General features: G+C 42.6%; 1 protein-coding gene and 1 long non-coding RNA gene across 8 annotated transcripts in view; one reads left to right on the forward strand and one right to left on the reverse strand.

The window, feature by feature from the left end:
* The window catches only part of Grhl2 (grainyhead like transcription factor 2), a 147,677-nt gene extending 145,748 nt beyond the window's left edge, over window positions 1–1,929 (reverse strand). For 3 of the 5 annotated variants that reach the window (XM_047544898.1, XM_047544889.1, XM_047544920.1), the window contains exon 1: window positions 1,572–1,929. In XM_047544898.1, the coding sequence (XP_047400854.1) occupies window positions 1,572–1,591 (20 nt within the window). In that variant the 5' untranslated portion in view covers window positions 1,592–1,929. Of the gene's footprint in view, window positions 1–1,514 lie in introns of all 5 variants that reach the window. The other 2 variants (XM_047544907.1, XM_047544911.1) reach the window with 2 other exon arrangements.
* Window positions 1,532–21,774, forward strand: LOC124979960 (uncharacterized). Of its 3 annotated transcripts, none has more exons than XR_007107716.1 (6): window positions 1,532–2,032; window positions 4,559–4,631; window positions 6,153–6,534; window positions 6,960–7,657; window positions 14,188–14,457; window positions 21,092–21,774. It is a non-coding gene; the product is annotated as an uncharacterized LOC124979960 (long non-coding RNA). The 3 variants fall into 3 exon arrangements; XR_007107714.1 differs by having other exon boundaries at window positions 1,538–2,032; window positions 6,457–6,534; window positions 21,092–21,768; XR_007107715.1 differs by having other exon boundaries at window positions 1,538–1,911; window positions 6,457–6,534; window positions 21,092–21,768.
* The last annotated feature ends 1,447 nt before the right edge of the window (window positions 21,775–23,221 follow it).

Raw genomic sequence — 23,221 nt, forward strand, 5'->3', positions numbered from 1 at the left:
CATTGGAGGCTACGGTGATACTAATACCTGGTAGTTTAATAAAAATATGACGCATGTGTTCTTAAGAGTCCCCTTTTCTACCAGCGCTTTACTATGAAGATAGACCTTCCCCTCCAGCCCTCATCCTTCCTCCCTCGTGGTCCCTCAGCTTGGGAGGGCCCCTGGTCACTTCTCCCGGCGCCCGGCCTCTGCCCAGGCGGAGTCACCCTCAGGAAGGTCTCCTTAGGATGGTCACACCACCAGGGTAAAGTTACCAGGGAAAGCAAAACGGCGGCCTCTGCGCACTTGCAATAGAACGCAACCAGTTCCCAGGCCCGGACGCGCCCAAGAAGGGGGCAGGGAGTGTCGCCACCGAATCCCATGAAGGGCAGCGGGACCCACCTCCGGCTCCCTCCCGCTCCCGCCCTTGGCCCCACCTCCGCCGGCTAGCACAAAGCCGTCCCAAAGGCGGGGGCCGGGACCTCTGGAAGGCCGCCTGGACGCGACGAACCAGGCCCGGCGACCTGCGGCTCAGGCCGCGCAGGCCGCTGCTCCCGGGCGAGTCTAGAATTCCCGTTCCGGAAGGGAAGGACCCGAATCTAGAGTTTCCACCGCCCCAGGTCCCCCGCCTTTCTATCCAGAGCCCCCGAGAAGGTTTTGCGCGACCCGCGCAGTCTCTCCCGCCACGCCCGAGGTGGCGGCCTCCAGCTGGCTGCGCCTGGTCTGGCCCGGCCGCCGAGAGCTGCGGGCTCCGGGGGCGTGGGAATGACATCGGGGCCCGAGCCATCGCTCATTTACAGGCGCCCCTCCGAGCCTCGCCGACGCGCTTACTCGGGGCCTCCAATCAGTTCCCCACACATCCAGCAGGCCCTGTCCCCCAGCACCTGCGTAAGGTGGCCACAGGACGCGGGAGCAGACAGGGTTGGCGGGGGCGGGAGCAGGGAGGATGGGGGCGGGGTGTGGGGAGACGCTGCCCGAGGTCCCCGCGACCAGGGCCTGCCCCGCGCTTCGCCTGGCCTCGCTCCGGGGCGCACACGCGGGCGCACACACGCACACCCTCCTGCCTTAGTGCGGGAAGATGGCCGTTTCTGCTTGGATATAAAAGCTCTTTGTTGCCCTCACACAAAAGCGTCCAAGACCCGCTTTTCCAGCAGGCCTTTTGGACAAATCGAAGGAACTCAATTGAACTTCCAAAGGGGTCCCCTGAAATCTGAGAAACAGGAGCACCTCCAGGAGAGGGGGGACTGGCCTCCCGCCCCCATCTACCAAAATCTGTCACTATTCACATATTCGTCCGGGGAGCGGGCGCTGAGATCATTCATAAGGGAGGAAGGAAAGAGGAAAATCTACTTTTACTATCAAGGCCCAAATGGGGTATTAAACATCCACGTTCTTGTAGGGTTTCTGCCCTTAAACAGGGTAGAAACATAATCCGGGAACGTCTGCATCCACCAAAAAGAAAAAGAAAAAATAAAGAAAAAAATACCAACAATAGCAACTTAAAAAAAAAAAAAAAAAAAAAAAACATAACAAACCAGTTGCCATCAGCCCAAAGTGGTAGCAGCAGCAGCCGGCGCGTGTGATCCACTTACTTGTCCGACTCTTGTGACATGTTTGATCCAATGAACTCGCTCCCCTTTTCCTGGAGCCTCAGCCTCTGGTGAAACTGGACTTTCAAGTCTGTGCAGGTGAAGGTGTGTGAGAGCGCCCGAGATGGCAGAACAAGAGCTACAGGTAATTCTGCTTTTCCGTCCCCCCTCACCACTCTCGCTCGCTCGCCCGCTCGCGCCCTCACCTAGCCGGAAAGGTGGGATAAGGGGGGGCCCCTCACATGGGGCCCGAGCTCGGAGGCGGCCGGGCGGCGCGGAGTCCTCCTGGATCGTGGCAATGGGCAGACACAGAGCAGAAAGTGGCGGACTTGGGCGGCCACAGGTAACTTTCTCGCAAGGAGCTGAATTCTTTCACTAAAGGGTACAAGCCCGAGGGACGAGCTGCGCGGTGATTGGCTGCGGAGCTCCCTCAGGTGAGCTGTCATTGGCAGAGGCGCGCTCAGGTAAGGCCCTTCTCCAAGTGCAGGTAACTCACTCCGAAGTTTACCTGAGTGGAGCGATGGCACGCTTGCAGCTCTGCGGCAGCCTGCGGGAGCTGAGGGTCAGTGCTTCGAACAGACTTCCACTACGTTTTCCATCTTCCCCGAGGCCGGCTGGGGAGGTCGGGGGACTGGTGGGAGACAAGGAACCGGGGGAAAAGCAGCACCTGCAAGCACTAGGGATTGTGGGTCAAACGGAAGGACGAGAGAGAACTGAACTCAGAAATCCCAAGCCAACCGGAATCAAATGGGCAACACACCACAAGGCATTTAATACCCACTGTAAACGAACTTTGCGGCAGAAGAGTAATTATGGGACTAAAGTGACTTTTTGTTAAGGCGGGAAAGAAACACAAAGTTTGTCGGGTCTGTTGCGTAATTACATTTTTAACATTCTTATCTACAACAAACACTTTTCGTATCCAGGTAGTTTACAGGTTTTCAAATACGTGAACATCCTTTCATGAGCTGGGCTGATGAAGAGTGGCGAACTTTTGGTAGAAAAAGGAGATTTGGTTGAATAGACACTTAACATGACCCAGGAGCACTTCTTTGATCTCAACTCTGCAGCCCGGGATTCCAGAGCTGCAAACAACCGCTGAATCCGTTCTATAAACCTGTTGTCATTTGACGTTTCCAGGCAGGCATCAACATTTACATTGTAATTCAATAGAAGCAGCTACTACAAAGGTTCTTTATCCTTGCAGTTTAATATGGTTGCTAGGGGAACAATGCAGGATGAAACTGGCTTTCTTGTGGTTCTGTTCCTCCTGGTTGGTACAACTCGAATTAGCAAAGGTGTAATTTATAACTGCAGCTACCAAAGGGAAGTATTTGTGGTAGTTCTTCTGACAAGGATCTAGCCCATACACATGGATCGTGGAAGCAAAGGAGGACATGGAAAGCTTACCATATTTTACTACGAGTTAATACTAAAGCTAGCAGACTTGATGCAACTTCTACTTTAAATCTTTATGGATCACATATTTCCTGAAAATTACAAAATAAGGCAAGGTTTGGTTGTTACATGTTTTCACTCTCAGCAAACGAATTTCACAATTTTATCACATATATCCACACATGTATCTTTTAAATATAATATATAAACATAATATATTTTAACACAAAACAACCCTACCTTCTTTATCTTCCTTCCAGAGGCAACCATGTTCCATTTTCAGCTGTCTCTACTGTCATTTACCTCCCTACTTTGAAATAATTTATGCTGCTATCTCTTGATTTATCATTATAGAGAAGTTGTGCTTTGAGGACCAGTTGCCTTGGTTAAGGATTTAACCCTTTCACTCTACCCAGCTTCCCCTTCTAGCCATTCTTCCATTATAGTTTTTTCATAGTTTAGGGGCTGAATAGTAAGTGACTGTGCAAACACCAGGGACAGCGCAGACAACTAGTGTACTATGCTTGTTTTCTTTCTTATAAAATCTTTTGTCTGTTTTATCATATGCCTATCCTGGTATTTTTCTACAACTGATCTATCCAATGACCATCTAATTTATTTTTTGAACGATCAGACAAGCAATTCCATCTTTCCCCTGGAAGCACTCCTTCAAGACTCCACTGTTGTCCTGTGACAGTGGAGATGAGGAGCTCTGTGGACCTGTAGCTCCATTGTCATTCTGAGATGCTCCTTAATTTGTCGGATGAGAACTCCCTTTCTGTGTCTAGTGACTTCTTGGTTTGTGCTCCAATAACAGTCCAAGAAAGGTACAGAAGGTAAAATGTTAAGTCCTTATATACTCAAAATGCCTTCAACTTTCACTTTTAATGGACAGTTTAGGATTCTACTGAGTGTAGAATCCTAAATTGAACCTTTTCATTGATAATCCCATAAAAAACACATTTTAAAAAATCTTCTAGTTTTTAGTATTACTGCTGAGAATTCCAATGTCATCCTGATTCCCCTTCCTTTTGGAATTTTCTTTCTGGAATCTCGCAGAATGATCTTTTTAACTCCAGTATTCTGAAATGTCATAATTATACACCTTAGTTTAGTTGTTCTTTTGTTCATCATGCAGGGTACTCAATAGGACACTTTCAGTCTGGGTGCTTATGTATAGTTCAGGAAATTATTTTAAAATATTTCTTCAATAATTTCCTCTCAGGTCATCATAGTAGTGTAGTTAAGCTCCTGAAGGTTCGGAGCTGAGTTCGAATCCTAGCTGTACCATATGACCTTGGGCAAGTCTCTTAGTTTTGCTGTGCTTCAGTTTCCTCATCTATAAAATGAGGATCATAATAGTAATTACCTTGATAATATATCTGAGTCATTTCAAACAGTGCCAGACACATAGAAAGCTTTAATGCTTGTCTACTCTTGTTATTTCCTTTTGAAACTCTTCTTAGTTGAATATAGGATCTCCTGGGGTACTCTTTTCTTCTTCTTTTTAAGTACTGGGGAATTGGATCCAGGGGTACTCTACCACTGAGCTACATCCCCAACCCTTTTTATTTCTCTTTATTTTGAAACAGGATCTAAGTTGCTCTGTCTGGGCTCGAACTTGCAATCCTTCTGCCTCAGCTTCCTGAGATGCTGGGACAACAGGTATGTGCTACAGTGCTCCACTTGGATTACTCTTAGAATATTCTTCTTCCTTTTGGACATCTCCTTCTCTTTTGTTTTATTTTGAAGGCTAGCTCCTTCCTTTGCTTGCTATTGAAGTGATCCCAAGCATTATAAACCCTCATTTTGTGTTTTCTGTTATGCTTTCAATATGATTCTGTGATTATGTCATAGTTGCAATAATTCTGTTTTCGTGGGCTGTCTGCAAACTGCTCTCCATTCATAGGTAAAAATGAAGGTCCTCAGAACCTTACCACATAACTCTGTGGGCATGGAGGAACGTGCCTGCTCACGGGTGGGCTTGCATGTGGTGAGTAAGCCTGTCTTTTCACTGGAAGATACCCCAAATGTCAGAGACTGGAAGTCTTTTCTGTTGGGTTCTTCAGTTTCTCAGGAGAAATATCCTGCAGTCTCTTGCCTGAGGGGGCGTTCACCTGGCTGCCAGTGTTCTGGAAGCTGTTCAGGGAAGGGGCCTGGATGAGCCACTGCTTACTGTACAGCTTTTCTTTGCACCTGGCACACACACCTCTCTCCTTTCTCCAGCTGGCTGCAAGAAATGAGCCAAAAGGATCTGAGGGCATTTTCCATAAGAAATCGAAGAGCCCAAAAGAAAAGACATTCAGTTTCTGACGTTCAGGGTAGATATATTTGCAGGAAGAGACAGGCTTTCACCTGATGGTCACATAGCAGGCCCCCCAGTGAGCAAGCACACTTTCCTCCCCAACAGAGCTTCTAATGAGCTTCTTTTGACCTCATTCTTACCTGTGAATGGGGAGTTAAGACTGTCCATGACCCAGTGAACACTCTGATGGCCCAGGGTCCAATGACTCAATTGCCAGTATTTACCCAGACCCCTGACTTTAGCTTTTCTCCTCTCCTTTGCCCTTCTGCAATCCTGGGGTCTCTTCATCAGCACCCCTCTATGATGATCTCTGGCATCTCCAAGGCCCAGCTCACAAGGGTTTTGTAGGGCAACTGGGCTTTTTCTGTACTGACCTCTATGACCACTTTAGAGTATCATTTCCACTATATTTTTAAAACAGTTTCCACCCCATCTTTGAGAATTGTGTTTATTTCTTGCTGATGACTCTTCTTCATTCTCTTTGTCCCTTTGGATGGACATGTCCTTTTCTGTTCCTTTACTGTCCTTTTTAGAGGGAAATGAAAATAAAAAAGTACAGGTCAATTTATCATCATTATTCAAATTTCTGTTTCCAATATTATAAAAAAGCTTCTACCAAACTGTCCCAAACTTGTTTGTGCAAAAAACACCCATTGTTTATGGCTAAACTATTTCTTTCATTGGTTTATAGTGGTCAAGATTCCTTTCTTCTTCTCTTCACTTGATAACTCCACTTTGATTATGTGGCTTGGTATTCCCCTAATTGGCTAACTACTGGCATATTGATTGATTACACCCATGAATAAGGCTCCAATGGATTAGCTTATATTTTCAATCCTGAAATTACCTCTGTTACCCAATTGTTTTGATTCCTTTGGCAGATGAATTGTAAATAAACATGCAAGTTTCTGCCACATAGATCATGAGACTATGCTCTTCTCTCTCCAAACATCTTTATCCATAAATATTGAAGTATAGCATTGATTCCCAAAATATGGTCCCTGGATGGACCATCAGCATCAGATCATCTGGGAGCTTGTTAAAAATGCAGATTCACCAACTTGACCCAGACCCATTGAATCAGAAACTCAAGGAAGTGAGCAGCAGCACGTGTTTCTAAAAATTCCACCTGTGTAGTAATGCATGGTTGAGTTTGAAAAGCACAGCAGTGTGGTATTCTGACAGGATGAAGTAGCACATCCTTGGCCATTGAAGACCATCATCCTCAGGTGGACATGGAGTTTTCTAGCAAACAATCAGGAGGTAAGTTATGGATTTTATCTGTGTGTATTATCCCATTCCCAGCCCAGTGATTTTATTTAATGCTTGACCACTGCCCTTAATTGGAGCAGTTAGCACATTTAAAAACATGAGCCTGGAATCTTCCGTGGTATCCATCATGATCTTAGGAGTTTCAGCACTGTGTGGAATTTGAGAGCCATTTTTGGAGTTAGCAGCAAAAGATGCTCACATAAAAACTAGTAACACGACAGTACTATTTTTAGGCTAAATTATTTTATGAGATTAAAGTTTTATTTAAATTCTAATGAGGAAAATATTATTTGTACTGTCATTTTAAGTAATGATCTTTAGCATCTACTAAGATGACTCATTCCATTTTCTTCAAGTAGAAAGTTCTGTAGTTGATGCTAAACTGTTGTCATTTTATCATGGTGAATCTTTTATAGTGAGAGTTGGGGACAAGAATGTCATTCTGAGACGTCTGAGCAGAAGAATCCAGTTTTAAAGGACTGCAGATCTAGTCAAACAAGTCTGCCTGCTGCTCAATGTCCCACTACATGTTATACACAGGGCCACTGCCCAGGTGCGTCATCGAATCTACCATGGAGCCAGTGACAAGTGGTATCTCCTAGTTATTTTGTGCTATAAAAACACTATCTTGTTCATTCAACTATTAACCCCAAGAAGGAATCTTTGGAAGAATAAGATATACCTGGATGCCTGGATTTGAAACTGACAAAGGGGTTACAACTCAACCAGCTATGTGTTAAATGGCAGTTCCCTTGCAGTGTGGAGCCACTTATTCAGCCAGCAGCCAGCTGAAGTTTGAATATTTCCTTCAGGAAAGTGAATGTCTCCATTGCTGGAGGTGACCACTGTGACTCTTCAACCTCAGCCCAAGCCACCATCCCTCCTCCGTGATGGCAGGAGCCAGAAACAAATTCTAGTCAAATTGAAGCAGGAAGACTTCAGGCTGTGCACATCAGGGGAAAACCCTCAAGAGTGAGGCATTGGACCCATGACAAGGAGAGGAAGCAAAAGGTTGCAGGCTCATCAGTGAGATACCGTCTCCTAGCTTCCACCACACAGACAGCTTTTGAGCCAGGACCCACACTGACACCCACTGCCGTATCTCTCCCCCAAGGTAGGAGATCAGAGGGGCCTTCTTTGAATAAATTCCTAGAGAAAAGATCTGCTGATATTGACGTGTTAGTGTTCCTCACTCAGAAAGAAAAAAAAAAGAGAGAAGGAGGAAGAGGAGAGGGAGGGAAGGAAAAGAGATGGAGGAAGAGAGGGAGGGAAGAAAAAATTTGGAAAAGAGGGAGGGTGGAAGGAAGATACGGAGGAGGGAGAGCTCTCTCTAGGAGAGCTCCTTTCCACAAAGTTCATTGTCCCTCAGAGAGCATCTGACAGGCTTTTTATGCTACACTGTGAAATATAAACCTGAGGTCAGGGATCACTAATATTTGAGAAACGCCTCCAGAACGTAGGCTCAAGACCAGAACAAAAGTCTAACAAAAAGGATAACTTTGAGGAAGACAGATCGTACAGAGATCAGATAAAGCTTATATAATTAATAAATTAGAAGGTAAATTGCATTCACAGCTGGAGTTGTAGCTCAATGACAGTGTTCTTGCCTAATATTAGCACCACAAGGCTCTGGGTTCAATCCCCAGCAATGCCTCCCCAAAAGATACTGCACTCCCAAAACAAGATCAATACACTATTTAAGAAAGAAATATCACAGAAGCAAAATAAGCTGATAGACATTAAAACATAAAAGCTGAACTAGAGCCTTTAATGGAATATATAAAGACAGAATCTAGAAAATTTCCCAGAAAATAGAAGACTGAAAAAATGAACAATAAGAACCATTTAAAAAATTATTTGATAAATTAAGAAGGTATAATTCATGGCTAACAGGTGTTTCAAAGAGAGTGCAGGAAACAACCAGGGGAACATTATCAGAAAAAAAAAGATAAAATATGATTTTTAAAATTTTTTTAATTTGTTCTTTTTAGATATACATTACAGTAGTAAAATATGATTTTAAGAACTAAATTATTATGAGACTTTGTTGATAGGACCCATAGTGAATTCTAAAATATATAAATTGAGGCAGTTAGCATTAAATTTCTGGATTGACCTTTCCAAAGAGTAAAAAGAAAATAAAACAAGCAAAGAAAAACAGCTCATACAGGAAGGATAAAGAATCAGAGTAAAGGCTGGGCATATAATTCAGTGGGGGAGTCTTGTCCAGCATGTACAAGCCCTGGGTTCAATCCCCAGCACTGAGGGGAGAAAATCAGATCAGATTCGATTTTTCAATAACTTCCTGCTTTCAAATATTTAGACTAATGTCTCTAAATACAGAATTCTGTGACCTAGATAAGAAATTGATGAAGCATACAAGCAAAATAAAATTTAATTTCAGAAATTCTGAATCTCAAAAGCTGTACCTTTTCTCAGAAAGATTTTAGATGGCATGTTCCTTGAAGACATGGGGAGTACCAGAAAAGGGATCATGTTAGTAGAAAAGAAAGTGTGAGGAAAGTCAGGTGTCAGGACTTAGCAGCAGGCATGGAGAAAATGTACCTTCACTTTCAACTGAAGTCTCTGGGAGGAGATGAAGGGAAGAATCCCACTCATCAATTGAACATATGGAAAATCATATTGAAAAATTCTTCAGTAATAGATACAGAGAAAAGCAAGCAAATACATAGCTGGGGGGTAATTATACAAGAATGGAAATGTCATTATATTACTTAGTACGCACTTAGCTCAGCAGTGCTTAATAATCATAGATCATAATAATGGAATTACTGACCAGTAATTCATTAAAACTCAGTTGGGAAGGTAGGAGAAAGATACCGGTGATGTGTGGGTGAGAAGGAAGGGGAGGGTTATGGAAGAGAGTTAAATCATCCTTACCACAACAGGAAGTCACTTGTTGCCTAAAACTCATCAATTAAGAACTAGCAATGCTGGGCCCCTACCAGCTGGCTGGCTGCTGAGAGCATCCTTAACTGTTCTGCTTACCCATCTCTGAGCACTGCTGAAGCTTGAAAGAGGAAGCCAGTTCACCTGGAATGTAGCAGATGTTCCATACACTCTTACGGCATTTATTTATTGGCTTAATGTTGCTGATGAAGCTCTAGAAAAATACATTCAGTTTTTCTTACCTCACAAAGGAATAATCTGAAAGTCAGCAGCATTAGCTTTGGTTCTGATGCTCAGTGATGCCAGCCTGGCATCTTGGAGATTATCTTGGCTTTTCTCCTGTGGGCACAAGAAGGTCTCTCTAACTCTAGCCACTTTTTCCAGCAGCAAGGAGGAGGAAGGCGTGTCCTAGCCTCAGCTCTGCCATTCATCAGGATAGTGGTGGCATTAGAAGCCTCAACAGACCTTCATCTGATGTCCCATCGGCCAGAACCTGGGCACACAGTGACACTGTGTGAGGCATGGCTGAGGTGGAGGCGGGCAAGAAAGAGTAAAGTGGAAATGCATTCTGGTTTAGCCAGTCAATTTATCATGTAGAAAAATGGAAGCAAATGCTAGAATTTTCAAAAGAAAGCTAAAATAATGAAAAAGGATTGTCTCTTAGTACTGGAAAGAGGGAAGGAACCAGGCATGAATTGCTATATTTCAATAATATCAATCAATGTGATTTTTACTACCATTACTCAATGTATTTATTTGACTAAAACTATCTATATAGTTTTACCCACACATATAGTTTATATGTGTGTATATATGTATATATATATATATGCATATACATATATATGTATGTTCAGTTTTGATCAAAATAAAATTAATCTAAGATATTACAGAACAATTTCCAAACACATCATGTTCTCTCTTGCCTGGGGTCTTTGTATTTGCAGATAAATCTCCTCAAAACTCTCTCTCTCTCTCTCTCTCTCTCTCTTCTCCCTCATCTGAGTAACTCCCAACCTTTCCCGTGGCTCAGTGCTCAATTCTCTCTCCTTCAGGAAGGGTTCCTCAGCTCTCTCATATTAGGGGAAGTAATATTAGGAAGATATATTTCTCCATGATTCATTCACATAGCACTATGTTCCTTCTCTTCAAAGACTTATGGCACCGGTCATTTCACATCTATTTGTGTGGTGTTAGATTTTTGACTGTCGCCCACCCTAGACTGAATTACAGATTCCCTTCCATTGTACCACTATTCGTTGGTTGGGGAACTGTTGAGAGAGACATTGAATTAAGCACCTCATCAGCAATGTTGAGCAAATAAGTAAGTGCTATAAGCACCTATGCACCATCTGCTGTGTTCCAGTGAACTGGCTTCCTCGTTCAGTCCTCAGCAGCGCTCTGAGATGGTAAGTGTAGCAGTTGAAGATGCTCTCAGCAGCAAGCCAAAAAGCAGCCAGCTGGTAGGGTTGAGCTAGCTGCGTAAGACCAGTTAACTTCTCTTGCACAACAGGAAGTCTGGGGACTGGTACAGGGGGCCTGTACTCATGACGTTAGATCAGTAATGCCATAACTCAAAGATCTGAGTCAGTATCTCCACTTGCTGTCACACATGATAAAATGTCTTATGTCCCTACATAATCAAGTTTAAAGGCACAAAGAAGGTGGCAGGACACTTGCCCACTGCAGGAATGAAAATCTTTCCCAGAAGACCCCATCAGAATTCTTCTTGTACTTCACTGGCCAGAGCTAGGTCATCTGACCAGTGTAGATCAGGAGCTGGATCTGTCTTCCATGAGATTAAGGAGTATTCACGCTAATATTTGGACAAAGTAGATTATCTTAAGCAAGTGGGAGCATTTGGTTTTAAGAATCAACAGTGATTTCACAGTACTAACAGCTTCATAGTACAGATGATAAATTTGACCTTCATTTTAGATGATGTAAGCAGCAGAGCTACAATTCAAACCTTGGTCTGCCTTTTTTCAAAACCTGTCCTACCTCAGCTACCCCAGTTGCTGGAATTAAAGGCATGCCATACCATGTAGCGGGTGGGGAGCTCACTTTCACTCTTGTCTGAAAATGTTTCTCATGTATCCCATTGATCATCAGAGCATCTGTCTCTCAGGGGAATTATCATTATTGCTTTGATGGTCTAAATAAACTATAAGTAAACTGAGAAAAGATGACATTGACTCAAGAGAAAATACAAAAATGAGAACCCAAAGACCACAGCTGGGGCTATGTAGACTAGAACGTTTCCTCTGAGATTTTCAGTGAGGCATATTTATTTTTGCTGCCATCTTGAAAGTGTCTCAACCTGGAAAAAATATATTCAAATAACCTAATATTATGAGATGGACACATCCCTATTTGAAAACCTCCCATAATTCCTCAGTATACATGAAGCTACCTTATCTACCAATTAAGACCTTCTTTAATCAAATAACCTCCATTATCTAAATCCATCACCAGTGCTATTAGATGTGTCCTGATAAAGGCTGGTATGGAGTCTGAAGGCTACATGCCAAGACAGCTTTACTTGTGCAAGGCTTGGGACCCCCAAACCACAAGTATGAGTGGAGTTGCAAACCATGAATGAAAATTGGGAGTTGAGTTAAAAAAAAAATGCCAGTATGGTTATTTGGAGGGTCTTAAAGTGGTCAAAAAGAGATCTCGAAATGAGACCATGGATGTAGAATCTCAAGCCAAGTGATATGAATGAGTAAAACCCCACTGGGAGAATGAGACTTAGCAAAAGACAATCACTGTAGCATTCACTGATGGGGATGGTTTGTTTTTATTGTCTTCCCTGGTCTTGGCACCGTCCCTCCCTCTCTGTGTTAAGTGGTGTCAATTCTTCCTAGGTGATCCTGGCAGAATGCTTTGATCTTTCTCGGGGTTCTCTGAAAATATTAGAGAGGAGTCTGTGACAGATTTTGGTCCATGCCTTTCTAGGTCTGCCAGGTTTTAGAATCTCTATGGTGTTGCTTAATTGAGAAGCAGAGTTCAGTACATTTTTCACAGTGTGTTTTTTGTAGGGGGTGACTTAGTTAGGTGTTCCAGCCCAGCAGGTGGGGACTGTCATGAATTTAGGCACGGGAGGTAGAAGGCATATAAAGGAAGGCTTCTGAGGCCATGGATGATCTCCATTTTGAAGGTTTCCAGGTTGTAAGCTGGCAAATTTGCTAGGAAGAGAGTCCTATGGTGTTGCCTAATTCAGATGTCCTTCCTGGTTCTTGTGATCAGTTGGCATAAATCATCAGAGAGTGTCTTGACAATCTCCGAGCAACTTATATATAGCTCTTTCTGGCTCCTATTGGGATGTTAGATGTTAGAGATGACCTCAGGTCTTACTCCTTAAAGCGTAACCTCAGACTAGTCAGTTATTGGAAAAACCAGTTGCAGACCAATATTTGTGCAAATGAGAGGGAATTACACAGGGAAGACAAGACCACTGGGGAACTCCTGAAGGCTGCTGAATATGTACAGTTTCAAAGTTAAAGCAAAAACAGAAACAAACTTGTTTTTAATGCAACTTACTAAAAAGACTTGTGAATATAAACTGTATAGAAGCAGTGAGAATGGGCAGATTAGAAGGGAAACCAAAGTGAAGGGAAAGAAAGGTCTTAGAGTAGAATTTGCAGGCTTGGAATCTGAGAGAAAGCACTGGTGAGTCACCAGCTGCCTGGGTTGCCCCAGGCAAATGCAAAATGAGTCCTCAGCCAGGATCTAGCCAGCTTCCCCACCCCTCCACTCCCTGCTGCAAGCAGCTCAGTCCTTTGAAGGGAAGACAGCCTGTCCCCTAAGAGGGGCCTAGACCCTCCCCAACACAGATTTCTTGATATAGGTAACCACCTCCCCCAAACAACCTTAGAAACTCTTGGTTGTCTCTGATGATAGGCAAACTGGCAGCCCTTGGGGGATGGGGGATGGGAGGAATTCAGTCCAAGAATGTATTTTGTTGATATGCCGAGCGATTAAAAAAAAAAAAAAAAAAATTAAGATAGTATTTTTGAAGTAAAATTTCCCATGAAAATTGATTTCATCTTATTTAAAAAACAATCAAATGTGGCAACACAGAGCTCTGAAGGCAATGATGGCCCTTAAAAAGATAGGTACCTCTTGTTTGTTCCATTTCTGCCAAATTCTGCATCTCTACTATCCTCAGGCTGGGTGGCAGTTCTCATTTGTCATCAGTTTTCTACTGTTTTTCTAACATTCCCACGCTACCCCACCTCCCACCCCCTGCACCCCTGTCTTTATCATTTATGGAGCAAAAAATTCAGACAAAAAATTTAAAGAGATCCTATTTCTCTATGGAAATTAAGAATATGGTTATATGTTTGTTATGTAAAAAACAACTGACTTTAAAGACCACATATTAATTGTCTTTGAAAATCAAATGAAGAACTAGGATAAATGAAACAATACAGGATGAAAACATTACCAAACTGAAAATGAGGATAGAAATTTCAAGAGTTTGTTTTTACATATGAATAAAATGAAAAATGCTGCGAAAATGTAGTTAGGAATTTGATGCCAGAACATTTAAACCATTTTATAGATGGAGGATTTATAAAAATATCTATTGAATGTAGCAAAAGAGATTTTCCCTAATCAGCACAGGGGGCCAACTATCCATGCTGAACACAGGGCTGGAAAAAAGAAGGAGCCCTTTGTCGAGGTCTCCATGGAGGATCCAAATAAGCTGCATCTCTTTTTCCAACCTAGGTTCTCAAGAGGATGAGAAATAAAGGTTGAAGATGGAGGCCAAAACGTCACCTCTTCCATTGAGAGGCACCATTGAGAATGTGATTTAATGGAAGAGCCACTTGGAGCCTGCAGATTGAATTCCAGGGTTCCAGCCCCACCCACACTCAGGCCTACAGACTAAACCTTCGGAAGAGCAAACCTGCAGGCAGATTTTGTTCAAGAGAATGAAGTTGAAAGCAAGAAGCCAAGCAAACATACCTGGTTTATCTTCCCAAATTTTCAAATCAGGTAAGCCACTCACAAATCACCAATGATGTGTTCTGTTGAGGAAAAGGCAGGTAAAAACATCACCCTCCAGTTAGCTCTTAGTGAATGGCATTAATGAGGATTTAGATGGGTCCAAAGAATTCTTAGATGTGCTGACCATGACACGAAAGGCTTTGGTTTTACGTGTAAACTACCCTGGTAACACTCATGAAAGGTGACCATTGCTGGTGTTCCTGTGAAGGACGGTATCAAAGTCCAGTTGCTTCAAATCCTAATCTATAGTGGAAATTTGCTCTGTATTCATGGTACATACAAGTGGAAGTAACTATATGCAGTACAATGTGGCACCCCAAAGGAAATATGCCAACATTGGAATTCTAATTCCATAAGTATCTTGGGAGTAGTTACCCTAAATATAAAAACAGGTACCTACATTCACATAGCTGCTTTCCTTTATAAATAGAATGAAACTAATCTCACTTAGAGGCTTTAATGCTAAGCTTGGAGCAGGGCAGCATAATATGCAAGACCCAGTACAGCATTACAGTGTATAAGAAAAGGAGGGCAGACGTCTGTGGTTCTAAACAAAAGAGGAATGAAATGTCACCTCCTCTGGGCAGCCTTAAAAGGCCTCTTCTCACCTCTAGAGACATGGTCGTTCTGTGGGTTGGGTTCCCACAGCACTTGGAACTTTGGTTTGTACTAGTTAGCACTCTGCATTGCAAATACAGAAACCTACTTGAGCTAGTTACAAGTGGAAACATATATAAGATCCAGGCTGTCCCTCAGAAACCAAAGACACACTTGGAGCCAGGCCTCAAAAGGGGCTGCTGCCAGGGGCTGTCACCCTGCCCAGAGCAATCTCCTGCTGCCTCTTCCTTGGCCTCTCTCTGACAGTTCCTCCTTTCTACCTTGGCAACCTGCTTTGCTCTGCTTTACACAAGTCCGCTTGTGTAAGGAGAAAACTGACTGATTCTCTCTCATCCTTTCTCTCTCCTTCTCTCCTCTTGCTCCATTCCCATTCTAAATGCCCAGGAGAAAAAATCTGATTGGCCTAGGTTAGATCGGCTGTTCACCTGTGGGCCACTCTGCTGCCCCTAGGCAGGCAGGCTCCAGTAGGAACATAGCTGTCCCTTCCTGCCTCTCCTCCAGCATTAAGACCACCTATTTAGAAGGATCAGACTGACAATCCAGTAAATGTCCCACTAAAACATGGTGTACAAGCGTACTGACTTTTCTCCAGGCTGAAAACTGAAAACACACACATACACACACACACACACACACACACACACACACACACTACTGAGGAGCTGTGTCCCTCAGGATTTTTTTCAGTTATGATTGGAAGGAATGAATTCTGACAACCTACGCCAAGAACAGATTTCAGTGGAGAGATATGGGCAACTGACAGACTCAAAGGGAAATCTGAATATCTGGGCCCAGGAAGAGTAGAAGCTGGGCTGCTTCTCTGGCTTTCAGGTAGTGGTCATTAGATGATGTCAACTTAGGGCACTGTCATGCCTTGTGTTGCCCCTTAGCTCAAGACAGCCATGTCCCAGGGAGAAGGCATCTGAGTGTGTTAGCTCTGGTTAAATGGTCCCATGCCATCCCATTGGTGAGTCCTATGCTGACCCCTATGCCAGGTACTGTTTCCAGAGGCAAGCTGGCTGTGTCCAGCAAGGGACACCTGTACCCTGAGGAGCAATTAGCACAATCTCCAGAGATAAGTCAATTCTCACTAACTAGACTACTCTACAAGCAAGGATCATTAAGGACCACAAAGAAATACTAAAGTCACTTAGGTAGATCATTCCTTCCTTCCTTCCTTCCTTCATTCATTCATTCATTCGTTCATCCATTCATTCATTCAATGCTACCAGGGATCAAACCTAGCACATACTGGGCAAGCTCGCTACCACTGAACATCCCCAACCCTTTTTATTTTACTTTCAGGCAGGCCTCACTAAGTTGCCCAGGCCGGCTTTGAACTTGTGATCCTCCTGCCTCAACCTCCTGAGTCACTGAGATTACAGATGTGTGTCACTGTACCTGGCAGATTTTTGGTTTTTTTATGTGTACTTTTAAATCCCTGATAATTGTTTCATTCTTCCTTCAGAAATTTCATATATTACTTGCTTTAAGTTCCTGTAGCAGGATTTGATTTAATCATGTAAAATATTGCCTGCCATCTGGGACGCTGTTTCTAAAGGCATGAATACCTGCTTAGATAAAATTCAACAAATTTTAAAATCGTTTACCTTTCTATGGAAATGCAAAGCAAATGAAAATAGGCCAAGTATTTCCTTTCTAATCTCTTTAGTTATAAAATCTTTAGGATTTATTTGTTGTTGTTTTTGTATTTTATCGCCTTTATAAAATCTTTAGGATTTATTTGTTGTTGTTTTTGTATCTCATCGCCATTAACATTCATTATTATCATGCCCCACAATGATCATTTTCTTTGGGGTCACTTTCTGGCATTTTGCTGTGTCTTAGTCTGGAGAAACTGAAGGGTGAAATCCAAACAAAACTGTGTTTACTTTTTCCACACTTCAGGAACCAGAGTAAATTCAGTCCCCAGAACCCTAGGGGGAAAGAAAAAGAAAAAAAGACTTTTCTTTGTGCACAACTGAAATTAGGAAAGAAGGCTTTATTTACAATGCACATTAGCATCCTAATTAAAAGGATAAGGCAACACATAGATAATGATAGATAATTGCCCTCTACAGCAGTTATTGATGAGATATGGTAATCAAATGTTTGAAGGCATTTATGTACTAATAGAGTTGAATTCTATGAGTTGTTGCAGTTTTTATAAAAGGACCATTACATCTGGGCAGAAGATTTTCTGGAAGTCCCCTTTGCCAGTGCCTCACCAGGGTTCAGGGGTTCAAAGTGGTATAGTTGTCCTATATCCGTTTGGGAATTGTTCCAGGATACCCCATCCCCACCCCACACCCTCCACAGATACTAAAATTGAAGGATGCTCCAGTCCTTTATGTAAAATGGCTTAGTATTTGCATACAACCTACACACATCCTTCTATATGCTTGAAGTCATCTCTAGATGATTTGTAATAATTCATACAATGTCAATGCTGTAAATAGTTAACACTGTATCATTCAGGGAACAAATGACAAGGGAAAAAAAGGGAAAAAAATGTTCTGCATGGACAATTTTTTTTTCCCCAAGAAATATTTTTGATCCACAGCTGATTGAATAGGCAGGTGCAGAACCCCTGGACATAGAGGACTGACTTTGCTATTTTCTCTTGGGGGCCTGTCTCTTTATTGGATCAGCTTTGGAAAAGGGAGAGAGCCCAGGCGGCATTCACATGGCCCCGGCTGAGGCTGGAGGCTGTGGCCAGTCTGTCCAGCCAGACTGCCTCTGTTTGCTATTTCACCTTTCCATCCTCCTTTTTACCTGTTAGCTGCTGATGTGGGACACTGCTGTTGAGCTCTGGTTTTCTGTCTAGGTGAGCATTCAACAATTTATTTTGATGACTTGCTTTTGGAGTCAGATTTAATAAAGCCAGAACAGAATCGCCTTCTTGGAAGTCAAGAAAAAAATGGATCCAATCAAGTTTTTACAGGCAGATGGTTGCTGCTATTACTGTTGTAAATCAAAGCACGACTTCTCCCTTCCATATTATGTTGGAATGTATGCATTGCTGTTTTACCAATTTAAACATTACTGGTTTTTTAAAAATTGTGGTAAGAGATACAACATTTAACAGATATGACATTTGCCACGTACCAGTTTTTGAGTGTACAGGTCAGTGGTATTAAACACATTCATAACGTGTGATTATCTCTACCATTCATCTCCATACCTTTTTTTAATTTTCCCAAATGGAAATTTTGTACCCATTAGATACTGATTCACCATTTCTCCCTTACCACCACCCCCCAGCAACCACCATTTTATGTGTTGTGTTTGTTTGTTTGTTTGTTTTGTGGTTTTGACTACTCTATCTCCTTTAAGAGGAATGATATGATATCTATTTTTTTTGTGTCTGGCTTATTTCACTCAGCATAATGTCCGCAAGGTTGATCCAGGTTGTAGCACATGTCATAACTTCCTTTTAAAGGCTGAATAGTTTTCCATTATATGTGTACACCACATTTTGCTCTTTTGTTAATTTGTTGATACACACTCAGCTTTCTTCCATGTTTTAGCTATTGGGAATAATGCTGCTGAAGATGAGTGTACAAATGTCTCTTTGAGACTCTACTTTCAGGTTTTGTTTGTTTGGTTGAGGTTGTCTTTGCATATATTCTCAGAAGTGGAATTGCTGCATTAAATGGTAATTCCATGTTTAACTTTTTTGAGGAACCCCACCCCCTACTGTTTCCACCAATGGTGTGCAGGGTTGCAGTATCTCCATATCCTCACCAATACCTGTTGTTGTTGTTGTTCTTGTTGTTTTTCAATAGTGCCCATCCCTGGATATTAGGTGGTATCTCATTGCTTTAATTTGCATCTCCCTAATGATTAATGGGGGTGAACATCTTTACATATGCTTATTGACCATTTCTATATCTTCTTTGGAGAGACGTCTATTCAAGTCCCCTGCCCATAAATTGCATTGTCTGTTTTTTGTTGTTCTGACTTTTAAGATTTCTTTCTATATTCCGGTTATCAATACCTTATCAGATGTATGATTTGCAAATAGTTCTCCCTCATGTGGGTTGCCTTTTAACTCTGTTGAGAGCATTTTTTAAAATGTTTTTACTTTTTAAAAAAATTTTAGTTGTTGATGAACCTTTATTTTTTATTCATTTCTTTATATGAAGTGCTGAGAATTGAATCTAGTGCCTCACACACTCGAGGCAAACACTCTACCATTGAACCACAACCCCAGCCCTGTTGAGAGCATCTTTTGTTGAATAAAATTGAAAATTTCTCAGGAACTCCAATTTATCTATTTTTTCTCTTGTTGCTTGTGCCATTGGTATCCATATCCAAAAAAAAAAAAAAAATCACTATTGAAACAAATTTCTATGAAATGTTTGCCCTGTGTTTTCTTCTAAAAGTGTTATGGTTTAGGTCTTAAAATCAAGTCTTTGGCATATTTTGGGTTAATTTTCTGTATGGTATTGGACTAGGGTCCAACTTCATTCTTTTGCATGTGGATATTCATTTTTCCCAGTACCATCTGCCAAAAAGACTTTCCTTTCCTTATTGAATGATCTCTGCCCTTTTGTCAATAGGTATCTCATCATATACGTGAGGGTTTATTTCTGAACTGTTTATGCTGTCCCATTGGCTTATGGGTCTATCTTTACATTAATGCCCTGCTGTTTTGATTACTGTTACTTTGTGATAAGTTTTGAAGACAGAAAGTGTGAGTCTTCCAGCTTTGTTCTTCTTTTTCCAGAATGTTTTGGCTAAATTGGGGCCCCTTGAGATTCCAAAAGAATTTTAGTCATTTTTTTTAAATTTCTGCCCATGTTTAACCATTTTTTATTTTTTAAATCTGAAAAATTTTATATGATTCAATGTAATAGTTGAACTCTGTGGTGACAGTGGGGTGACTTAGGCAGAAGGAGGAGAGCGCTGCTGATTTGTTTTTGAAGCTAAGCATCATAACTGCAGGAACACAAACATATGAAGGTATTGAATACATGACTCAGAAGATATTCGTGAAACCTAATTGGAATAAGTTATAATCCATGTATGTAGAATATGTCAAAATACACTCTACTGTTATGTGTATCTAAAAAGAACAATTTTTTTTAAAAAAGAAAAGAAGGTATTCATTAAGCAAATAAATAAGCAGTGGCATAAAATAGACTGGGCTGTAGTAACATTTTGCAGAGTGCTTATGAATGTAAGCCCCTTTACATAGGAAATATATATGATAAGTGAGCGTAAAGATGCCTGGTGGTGGTAGCAGCTCCACCCAAGTTAGGAAAATATCTGAGGCTGAGTCTTTCAGAGAGGTGAAATGACATACCCAAAGATAAATAGCTAACAAGCCATGGTGACAAACGAGTGTATTTGGTTGAATTCAAAGCCCAAGCAGGGTGTGTGCTGCTCCCACCATCCCAGCTACTCGGGCGGAGGCTGAGGCAGGAGATCTCATGTCCCAGACCAGACTCAGCAAGCAAATTCTAAGTGAGAGTTCAAACACTGAGCCTCCTCCCCAGCCCCCTGTTCTGCTTTGATAGTTGTTCATATAAATATAAACCTTAGTCTTGGTAGCCCCCTCTGCTCTGCTCCCTGGAATCCCCCAACAGTCATCCCCAATTCTTAGTCACATTACCAGTGAAGTCTCTGAGGTGGTCTTCTGGGTCTGGGTCTCTGCTACCAGAAACAAGGGCAAAGACAAGCAGCTCTGCCTCAGATGGAGTACTGCTGGTACCTGCTCAGCACCCTCACCAAACCCACAAAATGTGCAATGCTGAGAACTGCAGGCTTGATGCAGTGAGGTGACAGGACACAGTTCAGAACCTCTGCTTGCATCCCACTCCAGGGAGGAGGTGACTTCTGTGAGCCAGCCACCACACTAAGACCCCCACTCATGTTCTTTCTTGTGCAGTTCATCAGAGTCCGTAGTTACCCTTATTCAACGAATGTTCTGTTTTCACACAGAACTCACCAACCCAAGACCCACAGTGCATTTCAACCCTGCCCTCTCTTGTTCCAGAGCCCTGGAGATCCAAGATGGAATGGAAAGCATATGATCCCATCCTCAAGAAGGAAGAGAAGAACAGCCAGAGGAGAGATGCAAGACTATGGGAAGATAGTTCTTTCTTTGGGTCATAAAATGTCATCAGGTTGCAATTGTTCAAAGATTCCCAAGTGCTTAGTGAGGCCCTGCGGCGGGGGTGGGGCTCCATCAGGGAAGACTGACTGCCCTGTCCCTGGTAGTTAGGAGTCGGGCAGGAAGATGCGGTGCTGGGTAAAACCACTCTTCAAGAAAGGAGCGAGTAAGATATTGATGGGTGGAAAGAAGAAAGGAGTGGAGAAGGAGGTCTTGTGGCACAGGGATTCACAGCAAGGATTCTGGAGCCAGGTTCAAAATCTGCCTCCACCGCTGGTTTGCTGTGGGATCTTGGAAAAGTTATCTTCGTTTCCTGTGACTTCATTTCCCTATCTGTATAAAAGAGGACTAATAAAGTTGATCTCACTGAATCCAAAAGAACAGGGATTTAAATGACTGTTTCTGTAAGGGGCCTAGCACGGATTAAGACTTTACTAAACACTGGTTCTCCACCCTCCTCCTAGGGATTAGAGAAAGCAACATCACTTTGCTTAAATGCATATAAAAAGGTTTCAGGCGGTTTCTTAACAATGAGGATCTTTGTTGGTGAATATGCAAATGAAAAATAAAGAGAGGTTAAGAAACCTTGGCCAGAGGATCCCTATCTCTGCTTACAATCTGGCTAATCACCAGCTTTCCACCTGGGAAAGCTGCTGAGGCTCCTGATTGGGCCACTCTGACTCTGATGGGGTGAGCCTGCCCCTTCCCTGGCTCCAGCCCATGCTGGGCACCAAAGGGCTGTGGGTGGGGAGCTTTCAACTCTCAGGGCTCCCTTTGTCATTAGAAGATGGGTCAAACCTTAGATGGAAGAGATGGAAGGAGAGGAGGAAGGGGAGGGTGAGGTTGCAGTTGACTCTTCTGTGTGCTGTGAACCGTGCAGAGAAGAGGCATCTGGGGGCTGTAGGAACAATGCATAAAAATCACAGATTTCAGACTTCAAGGCAATCATTTTCATCAGTACCCAGGTGATCCAGGTAAAACTCACAGAGAAATTCAATGTTCCCAGCACACACTTTGTCTATTTCCAAGTGCAAGAAATATTCTAATTGTTTTTTCCATTTGTAATTGCTTTCTTTGGATCCCGATGCCTTACTCTCTGTTCATTGCTGCCTCTCAGAGAGCTTGTATTAAGGCACTGGCACATTGGGTCCGACCTGTGTCCCTGCCTCTTTCAGGTTAGTGTTAGCCTTGTGCCTTGATGGCCTGCATCACCCAGTCCTGGGTGTTCTGCTTTTCTTCTCCCATTACTGAAGGCAAACATCACAAATGGGCCGTTTAACCCCCAGCCCCTGCTTTTCTTCAGCTCTGCTTGATACCAGGGTTTATAAAAATTTTCGACTCATTCAAGATGACTTATTCAAACTGACAAAATGCAGTTCTATGCAACACCAGCCCTAAAAATACTACAGAGCTGATCTTTATCATTCTGTAGAATAAAAAAGAACCAAAGTGATTGAAATGACTAGACAGTCATTTAGTGCATGCGGGCACTGGGGATCAGGCTGGGCAGATGACATTCTATTTCCTCTCTATTTCATTCCTTTCTTCTAATACATGAGCGCTTGCCCTCTGGACAAGCAGACTGGTTGTTTCTGTTGGGAGGATGCATATATTTATTGTTCTATAACTAAGTGTGTTTAGATTTTAGCTTGGTTTTAATGTGGGGACCCCCTGGTGGAACTGGAAGCCCAAGACCTTTGCATGCTATTAGAGGGGAGACCAAGGCAGAAGGATATCAGGTAGGTCTGCAACAAGTGTCATAAACCAGTTTACTTCCAGAAGCTGTGTTTTCTCTTCTACGTTCATCTGCTTAAACTTAATGGCATGCTTTTGAAATACTAGGAAATGGTTGCATGCCATGAAGGTATTTTTATTATTCACAAAAAAGGGTCAAGACAGCAACAGCCATACTAACTTTGCTTTTCTAAGATGATGCCCAAACTCTGGGAAGTGCAACCTGTGGAATAAAAAAACTATTCCACTGTCCCCAATGGTGTCCTTGAGGAAACAAAG

Source organism: Sciurus carolinensis, chromosome 1 (genome assembly GCF_902686445.1).
Source record: "Sciurus carolinensis chromosome 1, mSciCar1.2, whole genome shotgun sequence".
NCBI classification, from domain to species: Eukaryota; Metazoa; Chordata; class Mammalia; order Rodentia; family Sciuridae; genus Sciurus; species Sciurus carolinensis.